The sequence below is a fragment of the Saccostrea cucullata genome, unplaced genomic scaffold, assembly GCF_032062105.1.
Source record: "Saccostrea cucullata isolate Sc308-1 unplaced genomic scaffold, CSIRO_AGI_Scuc_v1 ctg519, whole genome shotgun sequence".
Classification (NCBI taxonomy): domain Eukaryota; kingdom Metazoa; phylum Mollusca; class Bivalvia; order Ostreida; family Ostreidae; genus Saccostrea; species Saccostrea cuccullata.
In genome coordinates this window covers 20,736-43,907 of record NW_026929476.1, presented here as the reverse complement: position 1 = coordinate 43,907, position 23,172 = coordinate 20,736, and the positions used below count along the sequence as shown (strand labels likewise).

General features: G+C 32.2%; 1 protein-coding gene across 2 annotated transcripts; it reads left to right on the top strand.

Moving 5' to 3' along the window:
• Positions 1-17,363: 17,363 nt before the first annotated feature.
• On the top strand, positions 17,364-22,166 carry LOC134280963 (vitellogenin-A1-like). Of its 2 annotated transcripts, XR_009995003.1 has the most exons (4): positions 17,364-17,450; positions 19,453-19,577; positions 20,811-21,036; positions 22,090-22,166. XR_009995003.1 is itself a non-coding variant. In XM_062763409.1 (3 exons), the coding sequence occupies exons 2-3, from the start codon at positions 19,466-19,468 to the stop codon at positions 21,020-21,022; spliced, it is 324 nt and encodes a 107-aa protein (XP_062619393.1). In that variant the 5' UTR covers positions 17,364-17,450; positions 19,453-19,465; the 3' UTR covers positions 21,023-21,042. The 2 variants fall into 2 exon arrangements, 1 of the variants encoding a protein (XP_062619393.1); XM_062763409.1 differs by lacking the exon at positions 22,090-22,166 and having other exon boundaries at positions 20,811-21,042.
• Positions 22,167-23,172: the final 1,006 nt, after the last annotated feature.

The following is a 23,172-nucleotide window of genomic DNA, read 5'->3' as shown; positions in this document are numbered from 1 at the left end:
ACTTTTGAATGTTAATATCTCGAGTTCGAATTCATCAATTTACAAACAAATTATATATTCAGCCTAATGAGAAATGTATCTATCAACCATACAAATATGATTTGAAAATATTGAAAAACAAAAAAGTTCAAAAATTTGACTTTTTTTCTTTGCATGCCGTTACGACAGGAAGTAGAGACGACGTACAGAAGATCGCGTCTTGGATAGTACTTATCACGATCTATAATCCCTGAAAGTTTCACAGTGATATCTTTTACCGTTCTTTAGATTATCCGCGAACAAAATGTCAATTTAAAATCAGAAAATTGTCCGTAACTTGGCACCAGAAAGGAATTTCCAAAAAATCTCCAGGATGTAATAACTGCAGATAGCAACACATTGTTCCTGCAAATTCTATAAAAATCCATCCAGTAGTCTTCGAGAAATCCCGTGCACAAAATTTGATGGTCAGAAAAATAATAATTATAACGAGCTCAGGCAAGCTTCAACGCCTTTTGCGCTGGAAAGATATAGACTCAAAAAAGCAATTTAGCAATCCTTCCTCTACCTTCACTGAAAATCTCAAGTCAATATCTTCATTCGTTTTTTAGTGATTGCCCGGACAAGCTGACCCTCTTAAAATCAGTAAATCGTCCATATCTCACGACCGGAAGTGACGACGTACTTATAAAAAATTCCCAATAAGGTTCAGACCAATATCTATCAGATCTGAAAGTTTCGTGAAAATCGACCGAGCCGTTTACGAGAACTGGCGTGCACAAAAATCGGTAAGAAAAAAAATAATAATAACTAGAAACGATCTCGTTGCAAGCAACGAGTAGGTCTTCCGTCCGATTCCGAAAAATAACCCATAAAATCGAGCTGAAAATGGATTAAACATATTTTGGACACACTGGTAATTGAAACGGGTCACTAGCTTGAAAATCCAATACGCTTATCGATTACGCTATTTGAACAACTACTCTTTCTTTACTTGCATGTACATATAATTCTGCAACAGTTAATCTGTCTTGGAATTATGAAAGAAGGGTCACTTTTCATAATTTCGAGCCAAACGCAACGAGTAAATCTTAGCGAATTTCTCTTGGTATGTTCATGGTCCTTCGGATGAGACGGTATAGACCGAGGCCCCGTGTCACAGCAGGTGTGCCAAGATAAAGATCCCTTCCTGCTCAATGGCCCTGAGTGCCAAACATAGGCCCAAATTTGCAGCCCTTCACCGGCAATGGTACCGTCTCCATATCAGTGAAATATTCTGGAGAGGGACCTTAAACAGTATACAATCAATCAATCAATCGTATGTAGGCAAATAATACTAAAGCAGTGAAACAGCTATGAATGGTTAATTTTTCAATTTTCAATCACGAACGTTGACTATTCCGATTACTTACACTTTCATGAAAAAGGTGGTATGTTTCACCGAAAAAAAAAAGCCTCGATCGCCATACGAGGGTTAAGAAATTAGATTCCATTATGTTCAATAACTTTCATTGAGAAAATAAAATGTTTATATGGGTCACTTAAACGGTCTTTGAAAAATTGTTATCTTTAAAAATAAAATATTTTCTTATTGTAACAGTTGTCCTTTGTATTGATTTAATATGACACAAGTGGGCATTAGAAAACAGTGGTCACGTTTTTTACTTACTACATTCTTGAAAAACTATCTATTATAAGTATGATTTAAGCTATGTGTTACCGTGATACAAAACAAAAGATATAGATATTGTACTTCATTTGCACATTAATTCTTTTCTATTTCTACTTTGAGAAACAACCAAAACCAATTAAAGAAGACTTGTAAGTAGACCTTGGATAATAAATGTAGTTTGACACCGAATTGCAACGAACCTACGACGTGACAATCCAAGTATCCCTACACATTTCATTGCTCCTTATGTTACTTTCGTTCAAGCAAACGCTCGGCTGCCTCTGTAAACCCCTATTGCGAAATGTCGGAATTGACAGAGACCGCCGCCATTAAGATCCCGCTTCAGACTTTTGAATGTTAATATCTCGAGTTCGAATTCATCAATTTACAAACAAATTATATATTCAGTCTAATGAGAAATGTTTCTATCAACCATACAAATATGATTTGAAAATTTTGAAAAACAAAAAAATTAAAAAAATTTGACTTTTTTTCTTTGCATGCCGTTACGACAGGAAGTAGAGACGACGTACAAAAGATCGCGTTTTGGATAGTACTTATCACGATCTATAATCCCTGAAAGTTTCACAGTGATATCTTTTACCGTTCTTTAGATTATCCGCGAACAAAATGTCAATTTAAAATCAGAAAATTGTCCGTAACTTGGCACCAGAAAGGAATTTCCAAAAAATCTCCAGGATATAATATCTTCAGATAGCAACACATTGTTTCTACAAATTTCATAAAAATCCATCCAGTAGTCTTCGAGAAATCACGTGCACAAAATTTGATGGTCAGAAAAATAATTATTATAACGAGCTCAGGCGAGCTTCAACGCCATATGCTCTGGAAAGATATAGACTCAAAAAAGCAATTCACCAATCCTTCCTCTACCTTCACTGAAAATCTCAAGTCAATATCTTCATTCGTTTTTTAGTGATTGCCCGGACAAGCTGACCCTCTTAAAATCAGTAAATCGTCCATATCTCACGACCGGAAGTGACGACGTACTTATAAAAAATTTCCAATAAGGTTCAGACCAATATCTATCAGATCTGAAAGTTTCGTGAAAATCAACCGAGCCGTTTCCGAGAATTCGCTTGCACAAAAATCGGTAAGAAAAAAAATAATAATAACTAGAGCAAAGCTCGTTGCAAAGCAACGAGTAGGTCTTCCGTCCCGTTTTGACCGGAAGTGACGTCAACAAAAGAAAACAACGAGCTAAGTTATCTCCATTGACTTTATAATTTCAATTTTGCGTCAAAACCTTAAAAAATAAGCTATTTTGGGCTACTTCCGGTTTGACCGGAAGTGGTGTCGACGACGGAAAATTAAGTTTTTATGCTTCCAGTGACATGTGTTAACCAAAAATATGTCAAGAAAGGCAAAAATATGCATTTTCATTCTACTTCCGGTTTGACCGGAAGTGACGTCGCCGGATGTATTTTGACGACCTAGATAGATTCAGCTTAGCATTTTGAACAACTTTGCTTCTTTGACGTATTACAAATTCTAAATACTTTTTGAGATATAAAGGAAAAACGTTTGGCCCCTCTCAGCCCTTTATTATAGGGGCCAGCCCTTTTTTCGAGATATCGTTTGAAAGATCAAGTAATTCTACACTTCTTTTGTTCTATATGTCTTAACAAAATATTTGTATGTGAAAAGATATCGAAGAAAAAGTGTTAGAAATTTTAAAATTCTCGACATGCCCTTTTTCGGACCATAGCGAGCGTCGGCGTGCAGCACTTCCGGTAAAAATGAAATGCGTATGTCACATCTACATATATTGCTCTATCATTGCTGAAAAACTCAAGTTTCTATCATAAGCCGTTTTTGAGAAAACTCGCGGACAAAGTGACCCTCTGAAAATCACTAAATAGCGAAAATCTCAAAACCGGAAGTGACGTCATCAAAACAAAAAATTATATATCAGGTTTGTTTGATGTTCTATCAGTCCTGAAAGTTTCATGAAAATCGAGCGAGCCGTTTCCGAGAACTCGCGTGCACAAAATCGGTAAGAAAAAAAAACAATAATAATAATAACTAGAAACGATCTCGTTGCTAGCAACGAGAGGTCTTCCGTCCGATTCAGGAAAAAAAAAATCTCGTAAAATCAAGCTGAAAAGTGATTCAAAATTTTGGTCGCAAAGAGGATTGAACCCATGTCGACTTTTTCTGTTTTATCCCCAACGCTCAAACCATTAAGCTTTTGGGAGTACTGCTCTAAATATACTTGTGTGTATACTTTTGCAATAGTACACCTGTCTAAGAATCATAAAAGGTGGGTCACTATTAATAATTTGCGCCAAACGCCAGGACTAAATATTCGCGCATTTTCTTTGAACTTATCTATTAAATTGGTGTGATAGCTGCAATGAAATAAAATAAATAAAACGTTCTTATCGCCTTTATTTTATTTCGACGTTTAAAAAGTCTTTGTACACATTACATATATCGTATCTAGCCCAGTTACACTTAAGTAGTGAAACGGAAATTAAGTGTTAAGATTGACACTGAATTGCAACGTACTACTACGTGAAAGTCCAAGTAGTTTTGTTTACATTTATTGCATTCGTATGTCAGAATGGTTTAATCAAACGCTCAGCTGCCTCCATAAACCCCAATTGCGAAATGTCGGAATTGACAAAGACAGCCGCCATCTGGGGCCCGCTTCAGATTTTCAAACATTCATATCTAGAATTCAGATAAGCCAATTTTCAAACAACTTAGATAGTAAGCATCAAATTGTTAAGATGAATACTTTTGATCAATAATGTATAACAAAATATTGATCATTAGAGGGTTATAGATAAAAGATTTTGGCCCCTCTTAGCCCCTAATTTGAAGGGTCAGCCCTATTTTTTTTTATATCAAATGAAAGGTCTTGCGATATTGCACATTTTGTCTTCAATATGTTTTAACAAATTATGAACAGGTGTGAAGTTATGAGACAAAATGCGTCAAATTTTGTGAGATATTTCTGAGACATTTTTTCGGCCCTACCGAACTTCGGTGCCTTTTGCGCTAGAAAGATTTGGAGACCCAATTACAACTCACCAAACCTTCCTCTTTTTTCAGTGAAAATCTCAAGTCCATATCTTTAGTCGTTTCGGAGGAGTTTCCCGGACAAGCCGACCCTCTGAAAATCAGAAAATCGTCCATATCTCACGACCGGAAGTGAGATAATCAAAAAGGAAAAAAACCTATCAAGATCAATTGAATATCTTTCAGATCTGAAAGTTTGGTAGAAATCGGACGAGCCATCTCTGAGAAATCGCTTGCACAAAATCGGTTGGAAGAATAATAATAATAATAGGGAAAAAGAAACCGAACGAAAACAAGAAGGTCTTCCGTTGGAGACGGAAGACCTTAACTAGATGAGATCTCGTTGCGAGCAACGAGAGGTCTTCCGTCCGATTCCGGAAAAAAAACATAATGTCGAGCTTAAAAAGTAAACAAAAATTGCACACAAGGGGGATTGAATCCAAGTCGCCAGCATAAAAATCCAGCATGAAAATCCAACGCGCTAAATAGTATGCTATTTTGACCTCTGCTCTAAATCTTCTTGTTTATACCTCTGTTTAACAGTGCTTTTGTCTTAGAATTATGAAAGTCGAGTCACTATTCATAATTTTGCGCCAAACGCCACGAGTTAATCTTAGCGCCTTTTCTTTGGAATGTTCTATTTAATAGGTGTCTTCAATGAAATAAAGAAATTGTTCTTATAGCCTAAAATTCGAGGAAGTTTGTTTAACACTGTTTATAAATTCCATATCGTATGTAAGCAAGTAACACTAAAGCAATGAAACGGCTATGGATTTTTAACTTTTGTTAATTTCCTGTTTATCCCCAAAGTGAACTATCCCGATTAGTTAAGCTTTCATGAAAAGGTTCAACTGTTTCGGCGAAAAACATGGCTCGCCTTACGACGGTCAGGGATTTAGATAACATATGTGCTCAATAGCTTGAATCAGATCTTTGAGGCAATAATGTTAATATAAACCCCATTAGTTTAATACGACACAAGCGTGCATGGAAAAAACAGTGGGTAAGTTTTATTCATTGAAATTCTTTCTTGAAAAACTATTACTTATAACTATGATTGAAGATCTGTTTTTCTGTGGTGCAAATCAGAAAATATTAGGTATGGAATTTCATTTGCACATTTAGTTATTTCTTTCTACTTTGAGAACCAGTCAAATCGAATTTTAGAAGACGTTTAAGAAGAACTTGGTTTGACACAGAATTGCAACGTATCTAACAACGTGACAATCCAAGTAGTCCTTTACATTTCATTTATCCTTATGTTACCTTCGTTTAAGCAAACGCTCGGCTGAGTCCGTAAACCCTATTGCGAAATGCCAGAGACAGCCGCCATTTTGAACCCGCTTCAGATTTTTGAATGCTAATATCTAGAATTTAGATTTATCAATATTCAAACAAATTATATAGTAAGCATTATAAGGAGGGTTTCTATTAACATACCAAAAATGAATGAAAAATATTGAAAAACAAAAATGTTGAAAAATTACATTTTTTTAAATATGCTTCCGGTAGCTACCGGATGTACTGACGACACGCGAAAAGGCGATTCTGCAAACCAGAAAGTCATGATCTATCATCTCCAGTAAGTCTCCAGTTCATATCCTTAGCCATTTTCGATAAAAAGGGGCGACAAAATTGCATTTTAAAATCAGGAAATTGCCCATAACTTGGCACCGGAAGTGAATTTTCAAAAAAACGGAATTTTATATAAAATTCATATAATGATTTTTTATTCCTAAAAATTTCAATGAAAACGGCTGAATAGTTCTCGGAAAATCGCCTGCACAAAATTTTGGTCAAAAAAAGAATAATAATAAGAAACAGTAGAATCACTATAAGGTCTTCCTTGAAGACGGAAGACCTTAAAAATAGTGGAAAAGAAACCTAAGAATAACAAGAAGGTCTTCCGCTGAAGACGGAAGACCTTAATAATAATAATAGGGAAAAAGAAACCGAACGAAAACAATAAGGTCTTCCGTTGGAAACGGAAGACCTTAATAATAATAATAGGGAAAAAGAAACCGAACGAAAACAATAAGGTCTTCCGTTGGAAACGGAAGACCTTAAAAAGAAACAGTAGAATCACTATAAGGTCTTCCGTGAAGACGGAAGACCTTAATAAAATGAACTGTTTAAATAGCGTGTATGGTCTCATATTGATATCTTAATCAAATTTCAACGTAACTAACTGTTTTGTTTTGTTATTTTAATCTTAATATTAAGATTTCTTACCTAAAACAAGGTGAATAAATACTAATAAGATGTTTATAGCATTTTGTTCACTCATTTATCTGTCAAATAAATTAAAAATATACACAAGTCTTAATTTAAAAGATATATCATACCTCTTAAGCAGGAAAAGGAAGCAAAATGTGTTTGTGAAACACCGATGCCCTTGTTTGGCAGCATATGCCAGGGTTGAAAATTCATGAACGCAAGTTAGACTTCAAATCAAGGTCAAAAGGTCATAATATTTAGTATTAGAAAGAAGGTCTTGTGACAAAGAATACCTATGTGAAATATTAAAATCTAAGCCATTACTGTTCAAAAGTCATGACCAAGATTACTTTTGAAGTGGTTAAACTCTGAGGTCAAGGTCAAAAGTCCAAAAGTATTTAATCCCAGTGAAAGGGAATACAAAGGTGAAGTACGGAAGTCCCAGTACCAACTACTAATTCAAAAAAAATATGAACAAGTTTTGATTTTTTTTCTTGTAAAAATGGGTCAAGCTCCGAAGTCAATGTCACTAGGTCATAGTTCTAAGTACAGAGTACCCAAAGAAAGGTCTTGTTTCAAAGAATACACGTGTGAAATATGAAGGATTTTAATTTTTAGTTCATTTTTTGCCTTTAAGGGAAACGAAAATGGCAACCCTTCTCGAGTCCACCTGTTTATATTTATTAAATATTTGGAATCAGACGTCGAGAAATGTTCCTGAACTTACAGAAAATTTACTATAAGAAATACCGTCCTTTTTTAGATTCCTAAATCCTAAATAATCTCTGTAAATTCGAAGTGCGAAAGAATATTCAGGTAGACGTACATAACGAAACTTTCGCCAAAGCATGAAAAACTTATATATTAAACTATTAGAACCGAGGGTTTTTTTAAATCTCATTTCTAATATGTATTATAATTTACTTTTATAACAAAAAGACGAAAATAAAATATTTATTTCAAGCTTACGGTGTGTTTGCAGATTTTTTAAACCAATCTACTATATTCATTTCATTATCTTTCTCAGTCCTTAACCTTACGTACAAGCACGCCACTGATTTCATTATGTAATTTCATTACGTTGTTTACTACAGTTAATGAAAAACGGGTATATCGCAATACCTGATTGCGAACAAAACTCAGTGAGGCGTTGATGAGAATTTAAATGGAAATTAGTCATAAGTATGGAATATATATGTCAATTTCATTCAAAGAATGAGATATTACAAAGGTGAAGAAAATCTGTAAACAGAACATGATATACGGGCCTTAAGTATTGTTCAGGTTGACGGAGAATTCTTGTGAAATAGAGAATGTTTACTCAAATGTCGAATGTTATATGCTAAATAATGAGAAACCCTTAGGCCCTATCGCTCATCTCGGGCCCCTACCTTGGGAACAATAAATTAGCTCATAGTGATTGATTGATTGATTGATTGATTGATTGTATACTGTTTAACGTCTCCAGAATATTTCACTGATATGGAGACGTCACCATTGCCGGTGAAGGGCTGCAAATTTAGGCCTATGCTCGGCACTCAGGCCCATTGAGCAGGGAGGGATCTTTATCGTGCCAAACCTGGTGTGACACGGGGCCTGGGTTAATACGGTCTCACCCGAAGGACCACCCCATTTAGTCGCCTTTTACAACAAGCAAGGGGTACTGAGGACCAATTCTTACCTGGATCCCTACGGGGAAGCTCATAGTGTAAAAGAAAGAAATAAAATTTACTCCGGTGGGAGGTTAATCTGAACAGACTTAATTTTACACTACCCGAAAATTATTCTGAATTAACATATAAAATATGGCTTGCTGTTTTTACATGTAATAAGATTTTTTTTTTCTTGATATATACGTCCTTAACACTTTCTTGCATAGCTTTAATACCCTTTTTATAGGAATATGAGCTGCTTTTGTGACAATTTCATTTTGCAATTAAAATGTGTTATAATGAATAATTTGTATGTTCAATAGGCCTACAATACAGAATTAAATTGTTTTAGGAGAAAGACTTCTGTTCATTCAACACATATCATTGTTTGCAGATAACTGTAAAGTTTTACGTTATGTCACGATCTGTTTGACACGCCTCCTATTCGCAATCTTCACGACTGGAACTTTCTTCTTATTCCTGATTGGTTGCTCGTACAGCAGACTATTTCCGTGTCAATGTTGATAATATGAGTTGACACATCACATGAATTGTTTACTCTGGATGCATCTGACGAAAAAAGATTGTGACGTAACGTCAAACTTTACAGTTAATTGCAAACAATAATAGTATTATTTCAGAAATCGATATTATATATGACGACATTAAAACGATTTCGTTTCCATGATACACTATAAAAAGAACCTCTATCGCAAATATGAAGAACAAAAGGTAATAGCTGTTCTTTTTCTCTGTTCTTATAACAGTTAATTGCAATTCTGCAATAAATAACTCCGATATCAAAGTTGCAGCTCGTATTGATTTAAGCTCTCTCATTTCCAAGGTCTAAATCTGAAAGAATGAATCGCCCCCTATGGATGTTTCTACTAAAAGATGTTTGACAATTCTTGGCTTTGTTATGCAATCATGAAGTAAAAACATGTATAAAGACACTTTTAAGTTAATAATTGAAATAGGTATCTTATAAGGGTAATGATAAAACAAAATCTAAGAAGAAGACAATAGTATACAAATTAAAATGAACCATACTATTCAAATTGCGTGTATGGTATCACAATAATAGTTTAATGAAATTTCAACCTAACTTTCTGTTTTGTTTTGTTATTTTAATCTTAATATCGAAACTTTTTACCTGAAACAAGGTGAAGAAATACCAATAAGTTGTTTACAGCATTTTGGAGTTTTATGAAGAGACTTACTTTTACATTCGACAGCTGACTTTTACATTTTAAGTAATGGGGTTGGTCTATGTATAAATTGTAAAAGTCAGTCGTCGATTGTAAAAGTAAGTCTCTTCATAAAACTCCTTTGTTCACATATTGTATCTGACAAATAAATTACAAATACAAACAAGTCTTATCTTTAAAGACATACCATTCTTCTTAAGCAGGAAAAGGAAACAAGATGTGTCAGTGAAACACTGATGCCCCCGTATGGCAGCGTATGCCAGGGTTGAAAATTCATGAACGGAATTCGAAGTAAGAATTCAAATCAAGGTCTAAAGGTCAACATTTTTGGTATTAGAAAGATGTTTATTTATGTAGACGTATTTAACGAAACTATTGCCATATACAGCATGAAAAATTTGTATCAAACTATCAGAACTTTTTATTTGTTCTTATTTCTAATATGTATAATAATTTACTTTTATAACAAAGAGACGAAAATAAAATGTTTATTTCAAGCTTGCTGTGTGTTTGTGGATATTAAAAATCAATCTTCTATATTAATTTCATTATCTTTCGCAGTCCTTAACCTTAAGTAAAGGCACACCACTCATTTCATTATGTTATTTCATTAGGTTGTTTATGATAGTTATTGAAAAAACGGGTATTTCGCAATACCTGACTGAGAGCAAAACTCAGTGAGGCGGTGATGAAAATTTAAATGGAAATTAGTCATAAGTTTGGCATATGTATGTCAAATTCATTGAAAGAATAAGATAGTATAAAGATGAAGAAATCTGTAAACATATCATAAAATACGGGCCTTAGAAACTCTTGGCAAGATGTTTTTAGATGCGAGAAATGATAAAGCAGCCTTTGCCGTTCGGTCACACACGTTAAAAGCCCTTAGAATTGTTCAGTGTTACGGAGTATACTGGTGAAATATAGAATGTTATGTTTATTGTCCAATATTATATGATAAGAAACCCAAAGGCAAAATCGCTCACCTGAGCCCTCTACCTTGGAAAAAATAGACAGTTGCTCATGGCTGAAAAGTAGGAAATAAAATTTGGTCCGGGGGTAGGGGGTATATTCTGAACTGGCATAAATTTATACTCTCTGAAGATATTTCTGAATTAACATCTAAATTAATGCAATATGAGCTGCTTTTGTGACAATTGTATTTTGCAATTAAAACGTGTTATAATGATAAATTTGTATGTTTAATAAGACTAGAATAAAGAAATAAATTGTTTCCGGAGAAAGACTTCTGTTCATTCAGACACATAGTATTATTTAAGAGATCGATATTGTACATGACGACATTCAAACGATCTCGTTGATAGGTTATAAAAAGAACCTCTATTGCAAATATGAAGAACAAAAGATTATAGCTGATTATATCTGAATAAATTAATTGCCACCTTTGGATGTATCTGTTTATAGGTGGTTGACAATTCTTCGCTTTGTTATGCAATTGTGAAGTTTAAGAATTTTAAACGATCCTTTTATATATTCAAGAATTAAAATTGTTCACTGAACTTCACAACCAGTGGTTATGATTTTGACAAAAAAAAAAAAACGACACTACCTGAGGATGATTTCAAAAAGAATTACTTTCAAGATATTTCCAGGATATTTCAAAGCCTACAAAAATGATATAGAAAGAGAAATGTGAAAAAAAATTAAACAAAGCCTTTAATGACCCTCAGTACATGTGTGACTCGCCAACATCTGATGAGCGGCTCTCCTGGCTACTGTTTTATTGCAAGTAAACGGTTGGTATTGTTGTTTCAGGAGGTTTTTATGTCTTTCATCTTTTACTTGATGATAAAATAAAAGCTAATAAACTGCTTTTCTGCTCACATATACAACAGGCCAGATTTAAATCAAAGAGACTTTTCCTAAATGTGTATATTCCATAGTAATAAAATTCGGGGTCTTTTTAATGAAATTCACTTATTGCATAAAAATACACATGTGTTAAAATAATATGAGTTCGTTAACGTATTACTTTGTTTTGCACAAGATGGAGAATCTAAAATTGATAGCAAAACAAGATTTCGGCGGGGTTACTTCCGTTATTTTGTTACTATAAATAATAACGCTATTATCTTATTTACATGTTTCATAATTTTTAAATCATGGAACAAAAATATGCACTGTATGTTGAGGTGCATTAGATTTTTTTTCTAATACAAGTAAGTGATATTTTTGTCATACCTAAAGCCTTGAATTTTAAATAAGTATGAAATTTTCTCTAAAAAGCGGACCTCCCTCGCATTCAGATGAATATGGGAGAAAACATGAACGTTCATCTCTCCACTCTTCCAAACAAGTAAGGTGTTCAAAAAATGAAGTTTAAATTGATGAATTCAGATTATAAAATACAGAAAGAAAACTTAGTTGGGAATTTCTGAATTTTTTACTTACTCATGATTAATTACAATGATATATATGCATCACAGTCTTCATCAGAAGTACGGATCACTATAATGCTATGCAATGTAATTAATGAATACTATGTCAATCGTTACAATAATTAACTATATGGAGCAGAACATTTTATGGCTCGTGTTTTCCTCTTCCCTTATTTTAGCATATTTTATGTAAATTGTTTTTGATGTTCCACGTCCTGACAACTTTTATTGCCCCTTTTCTACGACATTTACTCTTATGTCTCTATTAAGGGTTCTTACCACAAACAAAAAATGGATGTGCGGGTTGATATGTATTTTTTGACTGATTTTGATTTGAAATGACATAAATAATAAATCCCTGAAATATAAAGAAATCGTAGGTTTTCCTTGGTGCTTAGATATGAGATTTTGTTTTGCCTTCTATATAATTCCATACAAAATTTTGCACAATTTTTTAACTTTATGACAAAATCTTATATAATTCTCCCACTCTACTTGGTAAACATTATTCAGGTTGTTAATATAAATGTAAATCTATGAGAAATAATGTTGATTTCTGAAAAAAAGTTTGTTTGTGTTATTTATCCTTAATGTATGCAAAGAAGTAATGAATAAACAACAGAACATCGTCAAGTTTCTGTCAAGGCAAAAAGTCAGATTCTCCCCCAGTTTTAAACAGTTACTATACTTTTATGATTTTTATAATTTAATAGATTTTTATTTGCTCTCAGACGAAATGATGATGTCAAATGCAAATAAAGTTTTGAATACTTTTCATTAAAAAGGATTGACCTCACGGTTCAAGTAAATAATCTTACATTCTTGCTTTGAAGACAAGCTGTATAGATTTCGTACGATTTCTGAGAGAATTACAAAACAATATTGATTTAAACAAAATACACCTTCTTTTGAAATAAAAGCTAATTAACTTAGAAAAAGAAAGTTATATTGTTTAATGGACGTTGAACGTGAATACTTTGTTCACTTTGTAATCTCTATATACTTTCATTTTACTAATTTACTTATTAATTTATGTAATTTCTTCGTTTGTTTATTCATTTATCTATTTATTTTTTCAATTTGTTTATTTATCTTAATGAATTAAGATGCATTTGTAATTATAAGGTTTGTTGATGTTAATTAATAGTTATAAAACAAAATTAAAAGAAACCATGATCAAGGAAGATGGAAGTGGAGCTTAAAATACCACTTGTTTATATTTAAATGTGCTTTTGATGCATAGATGGGCGTTTAAGAAAATAAAATAGATGAAAGAAAATATGTAATTCACCTCAAAGCATATGTTTATTGTCAAGTTTCAAGAATCTTCTTGTTAAAAAGATTCATATGCAATGTTGCAGAACAGGAAAATGCATTTAAATGTTTTTTTCATGTAATTAGTTTTAAAACAACAACAAGGAGGTCTATGTTTTGATGTCCAACGAAACTTCCCTATTCTAAATTAACGTAAGGAATAAACAAATCAACTGAGGCAAATTGAACATGAAAAATATCAAACATTATAGAGAAAAATTTTTTTTTTATCATATTTCATTTATATTTATCTACTTAGTAGTTAATGAAAATAATAAACTCTTATTTCCGCTTTAAAAGCAGAGTTATTAATCAGCGTATATATTTATATTTGTGATTTGAAACAATTCATTTCCCGATTCCTAATAGTGCATTAAAATATTCGACTAAATTTTTGATGATAATTTCTTTATAAAATCAAATTCTATAAATGACATATTGTCATAAAAATTTCCATCTGTTACATGTACTTGTGTTTTTCTGGATCTTTTGCACAGAATTTCTTTTTAATTACTTTTTAATTTTCTTCCTGACCGACAAAGATGTCCTTAAAATGTGTTTATGAACTCAAATGGTAAAATTACTTATTGGTAGTCTGATTAAAGCCTTATAACTGAACTTCTGTGGCTTCCACAAACTGATGTCTATATATAACAAATTAAATTAAACATACCTAAGATAAAAAAAAATCTGATTTAAGATTTTGACAAAAGCATAAGCTGTTATATTATGATTCTGCAACCAAAAGTTGTCCACATTAAAAATCAAATATAGCAGTCCAAATACATACAGAAATGCAAATATCTTATTCATCATTCAACATGCAGGATAATGGATCATCATAATTCAAACAGAACGTGTTATTCAAAATATTATACAATAAGGTCAAATTGTAATTCCATCACCTATATATTTTCTGTAAGTGATAGATTAACGTTTTAATTTCCATAATCTAAATGTGAAAGTGTTCGTGTCCGTTCTACACCAATTAGTTCCTGACAGGAAAACCGGAGGGGACTATAGGTTTCCTCTAAGTATGTCCTGCCGTCTGCCTGTCTAGCCGTCTAGCTATTCCTCTGTCTGTCTCACTTGGTTTATCACATTTTTTGAGTTGAATGTTGGTGAATGTATCTTGATGAGGTACAGAACAAGTTTGCATTTTGCTTCGCTTCATTTATTATGACGGAGTTATTTATTTTTTGACGGGTCACACCCGCTCCTTGTCATGTTTGGGAAAAAACGGGAAAAAATCGTCAAAAACCCAGTGTGTAAATAATATGAAAATGTGAAAAAAAAATGCACGACAATTAAATCTGCTTTAAATCAAATTGCTTAAAATTTCTATTTATTTAAGAATACTTTGGTAAACTAAAACTAATAAGGGTTCTTATTCATAAAAATTAAGCGTACACGTATTATTAGTACATTTTCCTAGAGATTGAAATTTTTAGTTTAGCATATTGCCTAGCATCTTGAACAAAACTTGACAATTTCTCAACATCTCTTGAATATAATACCAGCATAAGCCTTAGGTTAAGAATCGTTTGAACCTGCAAGCATATCTCTTAATATATTTCAAAGAACTTATCACATGAAGTTTAAGAAATTTTACAAAAAATTAAATAGCAAAATGAGTATTAAAATCAATGAAAGAAATCATAATCTAAATGTATATCCTTTTATTACCTGGCTTTAATCAAGACAATATCGATTTATTATCTAAAATCTTTTGAATATGACGTCATTTTCAATGTAGAAGATAGTCGAAAAACAATTTTATAGGAACCTGAAATTTAGTTCTTTAAATAAAGTTATTTCAAAAAAGTCTAAATTTTTTGATGTTACGTAATAATGGGATTTTGTTTAGAAAGTTTACATCAGTAGAAAAAAGATATAAGTGAAAATGTTCTAAACAAAAATAAACAAATCCACTTAAAACATTTTTATATAAATATAAACAACAACAGCCCCACTGACAAAGGTCAAACTTTTGAATGTCTTAATAAATCAAGGATTCTCATTCATAATTTGATAAAGGTCAACAAGATATGTATTTCCCAAATAAATAATTGTATCTGATTCTTATTCTGTAGGTTATCATTCATTCTTGACATTAAGTTTGAAATGTTTTTATCGTCTCAAATACATTCCGAAACAGATTTAGCGTACAAGTTTCTGAAATTTAGGGTCAGCAATCAATCACTTTTTTCAAAACAAATTATCATTGGCTCTAAATAGCCACTAAATTTTATCTTCAAAAAGATGATCATAAATATTTATTTTCCTGCTTAATCTCGGTAGAGCACATGTAAATCGTTAATAAAAGTATGGTCAATCCTCTTTTAAATGTTTCCCAGGCTTAAACTTTGATAAATGTGTTTTTCCTGTAAAAATATTTCATTTCCTCATAGTTATACATTACAGTTTAAACAAATTGACAAGTATAAATAATGCCAGTTTCCCTTTTATGGTTTATAAATACAACATGTACGTGTAGAACATATTGTTTTTGACGCTAAATGAAAAGGATATATTTAGGGTATGCTTCATCTTTCTATAGGCAACTGATCCTACTTCCGGAAAAAAGGGGATGGGATTTTAAAGCCTTATCCACATATTTTTACCGGATATAGATTTTTAATATGACATTGATCACTAATCGGTATCCTCACAATTCACATTCTGCGAAGTGTTGAAACATAATTATTTTATTTTCAAATTCTTAGTTTTATTATTTAAAAAAAATAAATGAAATGTCAGATAGAGGTTTGCATTTTATGTTTTTTTTAAATAACGACTTTGGAAGGAACAGGTTTGTTACAATGCAGAATGCGCTGTCACAATGGTGTTTTCTAATGCATAAGAAAAACAATTGAAAGGCAATATGCTTAAACTTTTTTTTAATTAACTGCTCAATGGCTCTGCGAGCCGAGTAAATATCAAAATTTCATTTTTCCACCAACAAGTAGTGACTTCATCATATGAGTCAAAACATTTTGAATAGGCCTTTAGCAACAAACATATCATAAGTTTGCCAGTCCTGATACTTCTGAAATTCATCTCTCATTCCTTACAATTTCAGGTACATGAGTACCGGAACTTTTCTTCATTTTTCACAATTATTAGCTTTATTAATTTTCTCCCTATATTTTCTTTTGTATTCTTCTTTTCCTAATTTATAAAGTACCTCACATTTTCCTTAATCTTTTATTGAACCACGCACATTTCACAGCCGATGGTCTCTGTGAATAATACATTTTCCCGCCTTTTCATACACAATCAAGTATGACATGTACAGTCTGTTCAAATAGTCATTTAAAAGAAAAAAATGATTTACGGATTATCATCCCAGAACAGCATTCATGGAATGTTCAAATTTTATAAATGCAAGAGTATTAGATTGGCATATGATAAAAGACTAGGAAGTATAAAGAATACTAGGGAAAAGTTTTGATTAGTTTAACTAAATTCAGCATTGAACTCTGTTTCAGGTTAGTATTGTGTGAGAACAAATACAGATTCATTTGTTTTTAAATAGATTTTCCCCCGATCATGAGAAGTCGGATGTGACAAGTTGGCAAGCAATACTAACTCCTCAATGGTACATGATCCCAAATATGTTTTTTTTACATGTTGATGTTTACTCTGCTCATGGTTCGTATAGTTATAAATTGACTTTTTTTTTAGCTCGAGTACAATTAATCTCCATATATTTCTTTTGGAAATACTTTAAATTGCTTTTTATGCAATCAGTTATTGTACTCTTACCAAATAACATAAAATCGAAAGATAAATGGTTTCGTTTGTGATTATTTTTAAGAAGATTAATTGTTTTATAGTTTAAGATTCCAAATTTATCTTACGTAAAAACCCCTTCTCATGTGCATTAGCATATAAAAGATGATTGTTTGTTGTTCAGGCTTAGACATCGTGTGCTGCATAGCTTGGTTGAGACACTAAGGTATGTTTTACTTTATTAAAGCATTAATTTCGATTATATTTCTAATTACAATTTCATGCGCTTAAATGACAGTAAATGATTACAAAAGTTAATAAAACAATATGAGCTGCAACTTTGATGTCAGAATTTTTTGTTGCAAATTGAAAATAACTATTTCAATTACAAAAAAAATTATAAATTTTAGTTGAAATTTGCTGTGAAAGAACTATTTATCAGCTTTGATTGAATCAAAATGACATTATTGTCGTCTTATAAAATTATGATTTTTTTTTCCAACAACACTGTATATTCGATTGAACAGGGGTCTTATTTTTTAATTCTATTCTTTATTTTAGTGTAATTGATCATAACTGTTTAGATTACACATTTTAACAGCAAGTATTTTTTTCCAACATGCAGCTGATATTGCTTTAAAATATGAAGTGTTTAAAAGAGTGTAACTATTTAAGGCTTGCTGGTCGTAAAATAAGAAAAGACTTGATTCAAACTTTGAATATTTTCAGGAATTTTTACAATTATGCTAAAAAAAAATGCAAATTGCTTAAACTACAAACATAAAAAGGACATTTTGTTTCAAACATGATACAAAATTTTAACAAGTCTTATTCTCAGTTTTATGGACATGGGATCATGCTTAAATTATTTTTAACAAGGAATTTGTTGGCATTGTTGCCATTCTTGTTCTTCCTGAATTAACGAGGCCGAGTTAAATTCGATTTCGCATGACTTTTGCACAGCCTTTTAATATTACACAGTCATAAGTGCGGCAGTACACTTTTCCAAATTATTGTGATTTTGATATAAAATTAACAATATCTAAAACACCTACTGGTCTGAAAATGTGATTTTACAACAATAATTGGAAAACATGTTGAAATGGCTCGAACGAAGTCACTATTTTCCGATTTTATAAGCATTGCATGACCCTGAAGAATGGCATATGACTCGCTTTATATGTTCGTAGACGTCCATGGATATTTTACTGAAAACTGATGATAGAACACCAGAAAAAATTAAGCAACAATCTAAAAATTGTTATTTTTAACCCCCAAAAATTATCTGCTCCGATAACTCATCTGCATCAATATGTATTTACACCACAATATGGCAATTTTGGAGGTATTGGGCATCCAAAAAATAAAATTTAATTAGACACAGACCAATCTAGATAGTTTTTTTTTTAATTTCACAATTTGGCGACTTTTTACAATAACTTTGATCTACTTGACTAAAGAAGAAATCTATAGGGCAGAAATAAAAAAAAAATATCTGAAAAATGTGATGATTTGGCGCTTTTTCAACAAATTCCCATAGGGTCCAATAGTAAAATTTGACAACTTTTGAGATGACCCCCAAAGAAATCGGGGTGGTAAGCATTCGATTTTGTTAGTTTTCAAACAATAAATATAACAGTAAAAATTAATTAATGAAAAATTATCGAAATCCCTAGGGTAGAAAAAATTAGACTCGGCCTCGTTAAAATGATTTGAACTTCTCGTATAAAGTGGGGAAAAAAACTTAAAAGCCACCATTTATTTCGTTATTTTGTTTAATGAAAGTTAAAAAATATAAACTTAAGATATGTAATTCCACATTAGAAAGAATTTTGATTTCCTTTTTAAAGAAAAAAATAAAGCATGTGCTTTATATTTTGTTTGGCTTTAAATATTTTTAGCAATATTCAATTTATCAATCAATTGAAGTTTCTACAAAGACTCTAAAACTGATAAACAATATATTAGAGTTGTTCAGTGTAGATTTTTTTACCGATTTATCTCCCGTGACCTCTTATCAAATGAATTTAATTTTCATCAAAATTTGACAAAAATGGTATGATACAAAAGGCCAAACAGTATATTTAAAATAATTTTCTCTTAAAATTAAATTTAAAATGATTAATGAAGTTATGTTTTGGTTCACAGCTTCTGGCACTAAATTCTTGCAATCATTGAAAGAGCATATTAATTTACTTTAAACCAATTGTTTATTTCTATTTTGTAAGATTTGCCGTCACTATGAAGGTGTTATTTCTGTTTATCGTCCTGTGCCTTGCCCTAACGCAGGCTTATAGTTATTACAGCAAATATTACCGTTCTCCAAGCCTGTACAAACATTACTACTATCCAGGTAAGTGAACCATGTGTTTCTCACAGTGAAATGAAAGCTAAAATTTACTTTATACATATTATATGTTTCTTTTTAAAATAAGGAACCGTCAATATGTTTTTCACAGATAATTAATGATATTAAAGTTTGATAAATCTACGGTTAAGATCCTTGTGTCATTTCCTTTATGAAATAAGGTTAAGATTAAAAAAAAACAACTACAGGTGACTCTCGATGGCTCGAACTCCGATCTCTCGAAGTTCTCGATCTCTCGAAGTTTCATTTTTTTCCATATAACTAAGCAAATTTACTTGTCTAAAATATCTCTCGAAAAAATCTCTCGACAACTAGGTCCCTTTACACATATTTCATTGATTTTTTACTCTCTATCTCTCGAATTCGATTGCGCGTTTACACGCCAATCATAAAATTGATGCAGCCTGGACTTACCTGGAAAACAGTGAATGCCTGGGGCTAGCATGGAGGTGTTAATTGGATGTTTACGTAGAAGACACTACACCAATGGGTCGTCCATGTGTTGATAAAATTAATTTGTTATTATAGGTAAATTATAAACGAATTGACAACTTATTTGGACTTGAATCCGAGACGATAATTTTTAGAAAATAATTTATAGACGTTCGTTTCAATAATTTCCAATGGACTATAAACATTTTAAGAGCTCTACATAATCCCAGAAAGGCAAATATTGCACAAGAAATTCATTTCTCAAGGACTAAATACCTATTGATAAAAATCTAGTGTCAGTGGTGAACACTGGTGAAGGATCCGATCAAGCTGCGGAATTAGCAAAACTGACAATTGCTTTTCCGGATTCATGTAGTCATGAAATTGGAACAAATAAATTTGAAACTTTAGGAATTCGTTTTTTTATTCGAAATACGATCATTGTTGTTGAAATCAAGTGAATTACCTGTAAAATACGATTAAAAACGTGCAAAAACCTTATTTACATATACTTTCGGTGTCTTTAATAGTAGAATATCGATGATTGAAGCTGGAAAATCCGGATTTTATTTACTTTCTATCTCTCGAACCCCTCGATCTCTCGAACTTTTCTTGTGGTCCCTTGAACTTCGGGAGATCGAGAGTCACCTGTAGGCCCTATATTTCAAATCACTAATACGTGTATTCTTTTTTTCAAGAAAGGAGTTTAATTTTTCCTAGTGCATATAACTATTTTTGAATTTTGAAGTCTTGCTGAAAAACACATCTCATGTAACTCTTTTTCAGCGAAATATTACACCAGTTACTATCGTCCTCGACGCTACTACTACAGTTATTATCCAAAACGACGCTATTACACAACGTATTACAAGCGTCCCTATTACACAACGTATTACAAGCGACCCTATTACACAACGTATTACAAGCGACCATATTATACAAGCTATTATAAGCAGCCATATTACCACACGAAATACTATTCAAAGAAATACTACTGAGCGACGGGAAAAGGGTAAGATTTTTTTTATTCCGAAGAGATACAAAAAGCATCACACATTTCTTATCTTTAAGATATTAAGTAAATGAAGAATAAATCCTTACGCTTCTTGTCTATCCATAGAAAAAAACTTGGTTGGTACAAGAAATTTGGGTATAATATTAATTTACAATAAATTATCATATTTAACTATGATATTGATTTATTCCCTTATTTATGGACGGTATAATTTGAAAAGATCAAGCAAATTTTGTTTAAAAGCAATTTCATTCGAGATTAAATGCTGCGCGAAATATGATGAAAAGCACAGCAACAACGCCAAACCAAATATTTGAAATGAGAGAGAGAAAAATATCCGTAAAAATTTCTAGGTGGGACGGGGTGCCGTAGAAAAGTAAACAGCTCCTGTCAATTACTCATACGTGCTCTGAGTAACCTTTTAAAATTCAGAATAATAATACTTGATATTGCGATTACTTAACTTAGCGGAAGTCTTTCTTGATGTAGCTTATAGGTAAGAAACGTCTGTTGGATAGGGGCAAATGAGCTATTGAATGCAATGCAAGATCGACCATTGTAGAATTTATAAGAACAGATAAATAAAAAATCGTGGTTGAATACCTTGCTAAACAATTACTGAACCAGCCTTATCAAGTTTTGAGAGAAGCTTATCCTGAAATGTTACATTTTAACAATATTTTCAACTTAGTGGACTCTCCTTGAATTTTCGATGAAAATTGTTTTTAAAAGCAAATAAAATATTCTAAACTTTCCTTATTCGACATTTCTTATTTGGAATTCAATCCTTGGCAAAGCATTGCACTTTCGACATAAAATTGTTCGAATCATTTGATTGTCACTACTGTAAAAAAATGCCATGTGCCCCAAAAATCTTGCGAGATTTAGATATCTCTCGGCTCCCCCGCAAAAGAGCAGTAGTAAGCGGTAGTAAGTTAGACAACTGTGAGGTACTCGCCATATTACGTATCACTGACTGTCATTGTTTACAGAAACTAAATAAAATATTGAAATCAAGAAGTCATATAAATGCTCTACTTTTCATTTCAGATGAGACAAAGAAGATAAAGAAATACATTTTTGTAAGGTTTTATCAAAATAAAGACCAAACTGACTTCAAAAAGAAATTATATTTTATTGCGTCTTCCTCAAAGGAAATTCGTAAAAGAAAATAGTTGAAGATAAACAGAGGAACATAGGGTTGTCCTCCTGTGAAATTCACAGACTTGACAGGGCCTTGGTGGTGGACAGTGTGCATCCCCTTTTGAGGGAGCAAGCGCCTTTATCTTGTTAAAACAGACAGAACACTCCAAAGTCACATAAAGTATAATCAAAGACAAGATTTTTATACATCAAGTCAGTGATACGTTATAGCTTATTAATTATTTTAGAAATATATTTATAAGGAAGTGAATCAAGAAAAAAGAAGTTTCAAAATAAATCATTTTTTTTTTATTTTCAGTAAATCTAGTTAATAACAACTACAATCAACAAATAACAGGGAACATGTTGACCGACCGTATTAGAATGTTGATAAACGATGAATTGTACAAAATTTTCCTTTTGTCGATTAAGCTTAAGAAAAAAAGAATTGTGGTAATTTTTAACTAAATCTCTATTCTCTCTTTGAGTATAAAACTTGTATTTCTCACCCTTAATTGCATCTATATAATATGTTTAACTTTTTTATCCGACTCAATAGACCTATACATAGCAAAAAAAGACAAAAGAACATATGGTCGTCAGGAACATAGACAAGAAATATTACAGAACTGACAGGGACGTTAGGGTGTGGACAGGGTAGTCAGGGAGCAAGGCTGGATTAAAGCATTGAATTAGTCCAGGGAGAGACAGGAAATTGTCAGGGACAGAGATCGGAACGTCAGGGGAATAAAAGGATTGATTGATTGATTGTATGTTGTTTAACGTCCCTCTCGAGAATTTTTCACTCATATGGACAACATATGCCGGTGAAGGACTTCAAATTTAGAGCTATACCCGGCACTTAGGGCCATTGAGCAGTGAGGGTTCTTTATCGTGTCAACGCCTACCGTGACACGGGACCTACGGTTTTAAGGTCATATCCGAAAGACCCGTGACTTTTATTTTCTAGTGCCAAGCGCGTGGCGAAGG

Coding starts and splice junctions, on each gene's coding strand:
- LOC134280963 (XM_062763409.1), top strand. CDS start 19,466: ATGAAGGTGTTATTTCTGTTTATCGTCCTGTGCCTTGCCCTAACGCAG. Junction 19,578..20,810: donor CAAACATTACTACTATCCAG/GTAAGTGAACCA, acceptor ACTCTTTTTCAG/CGAAATATTACACCAGTTAC.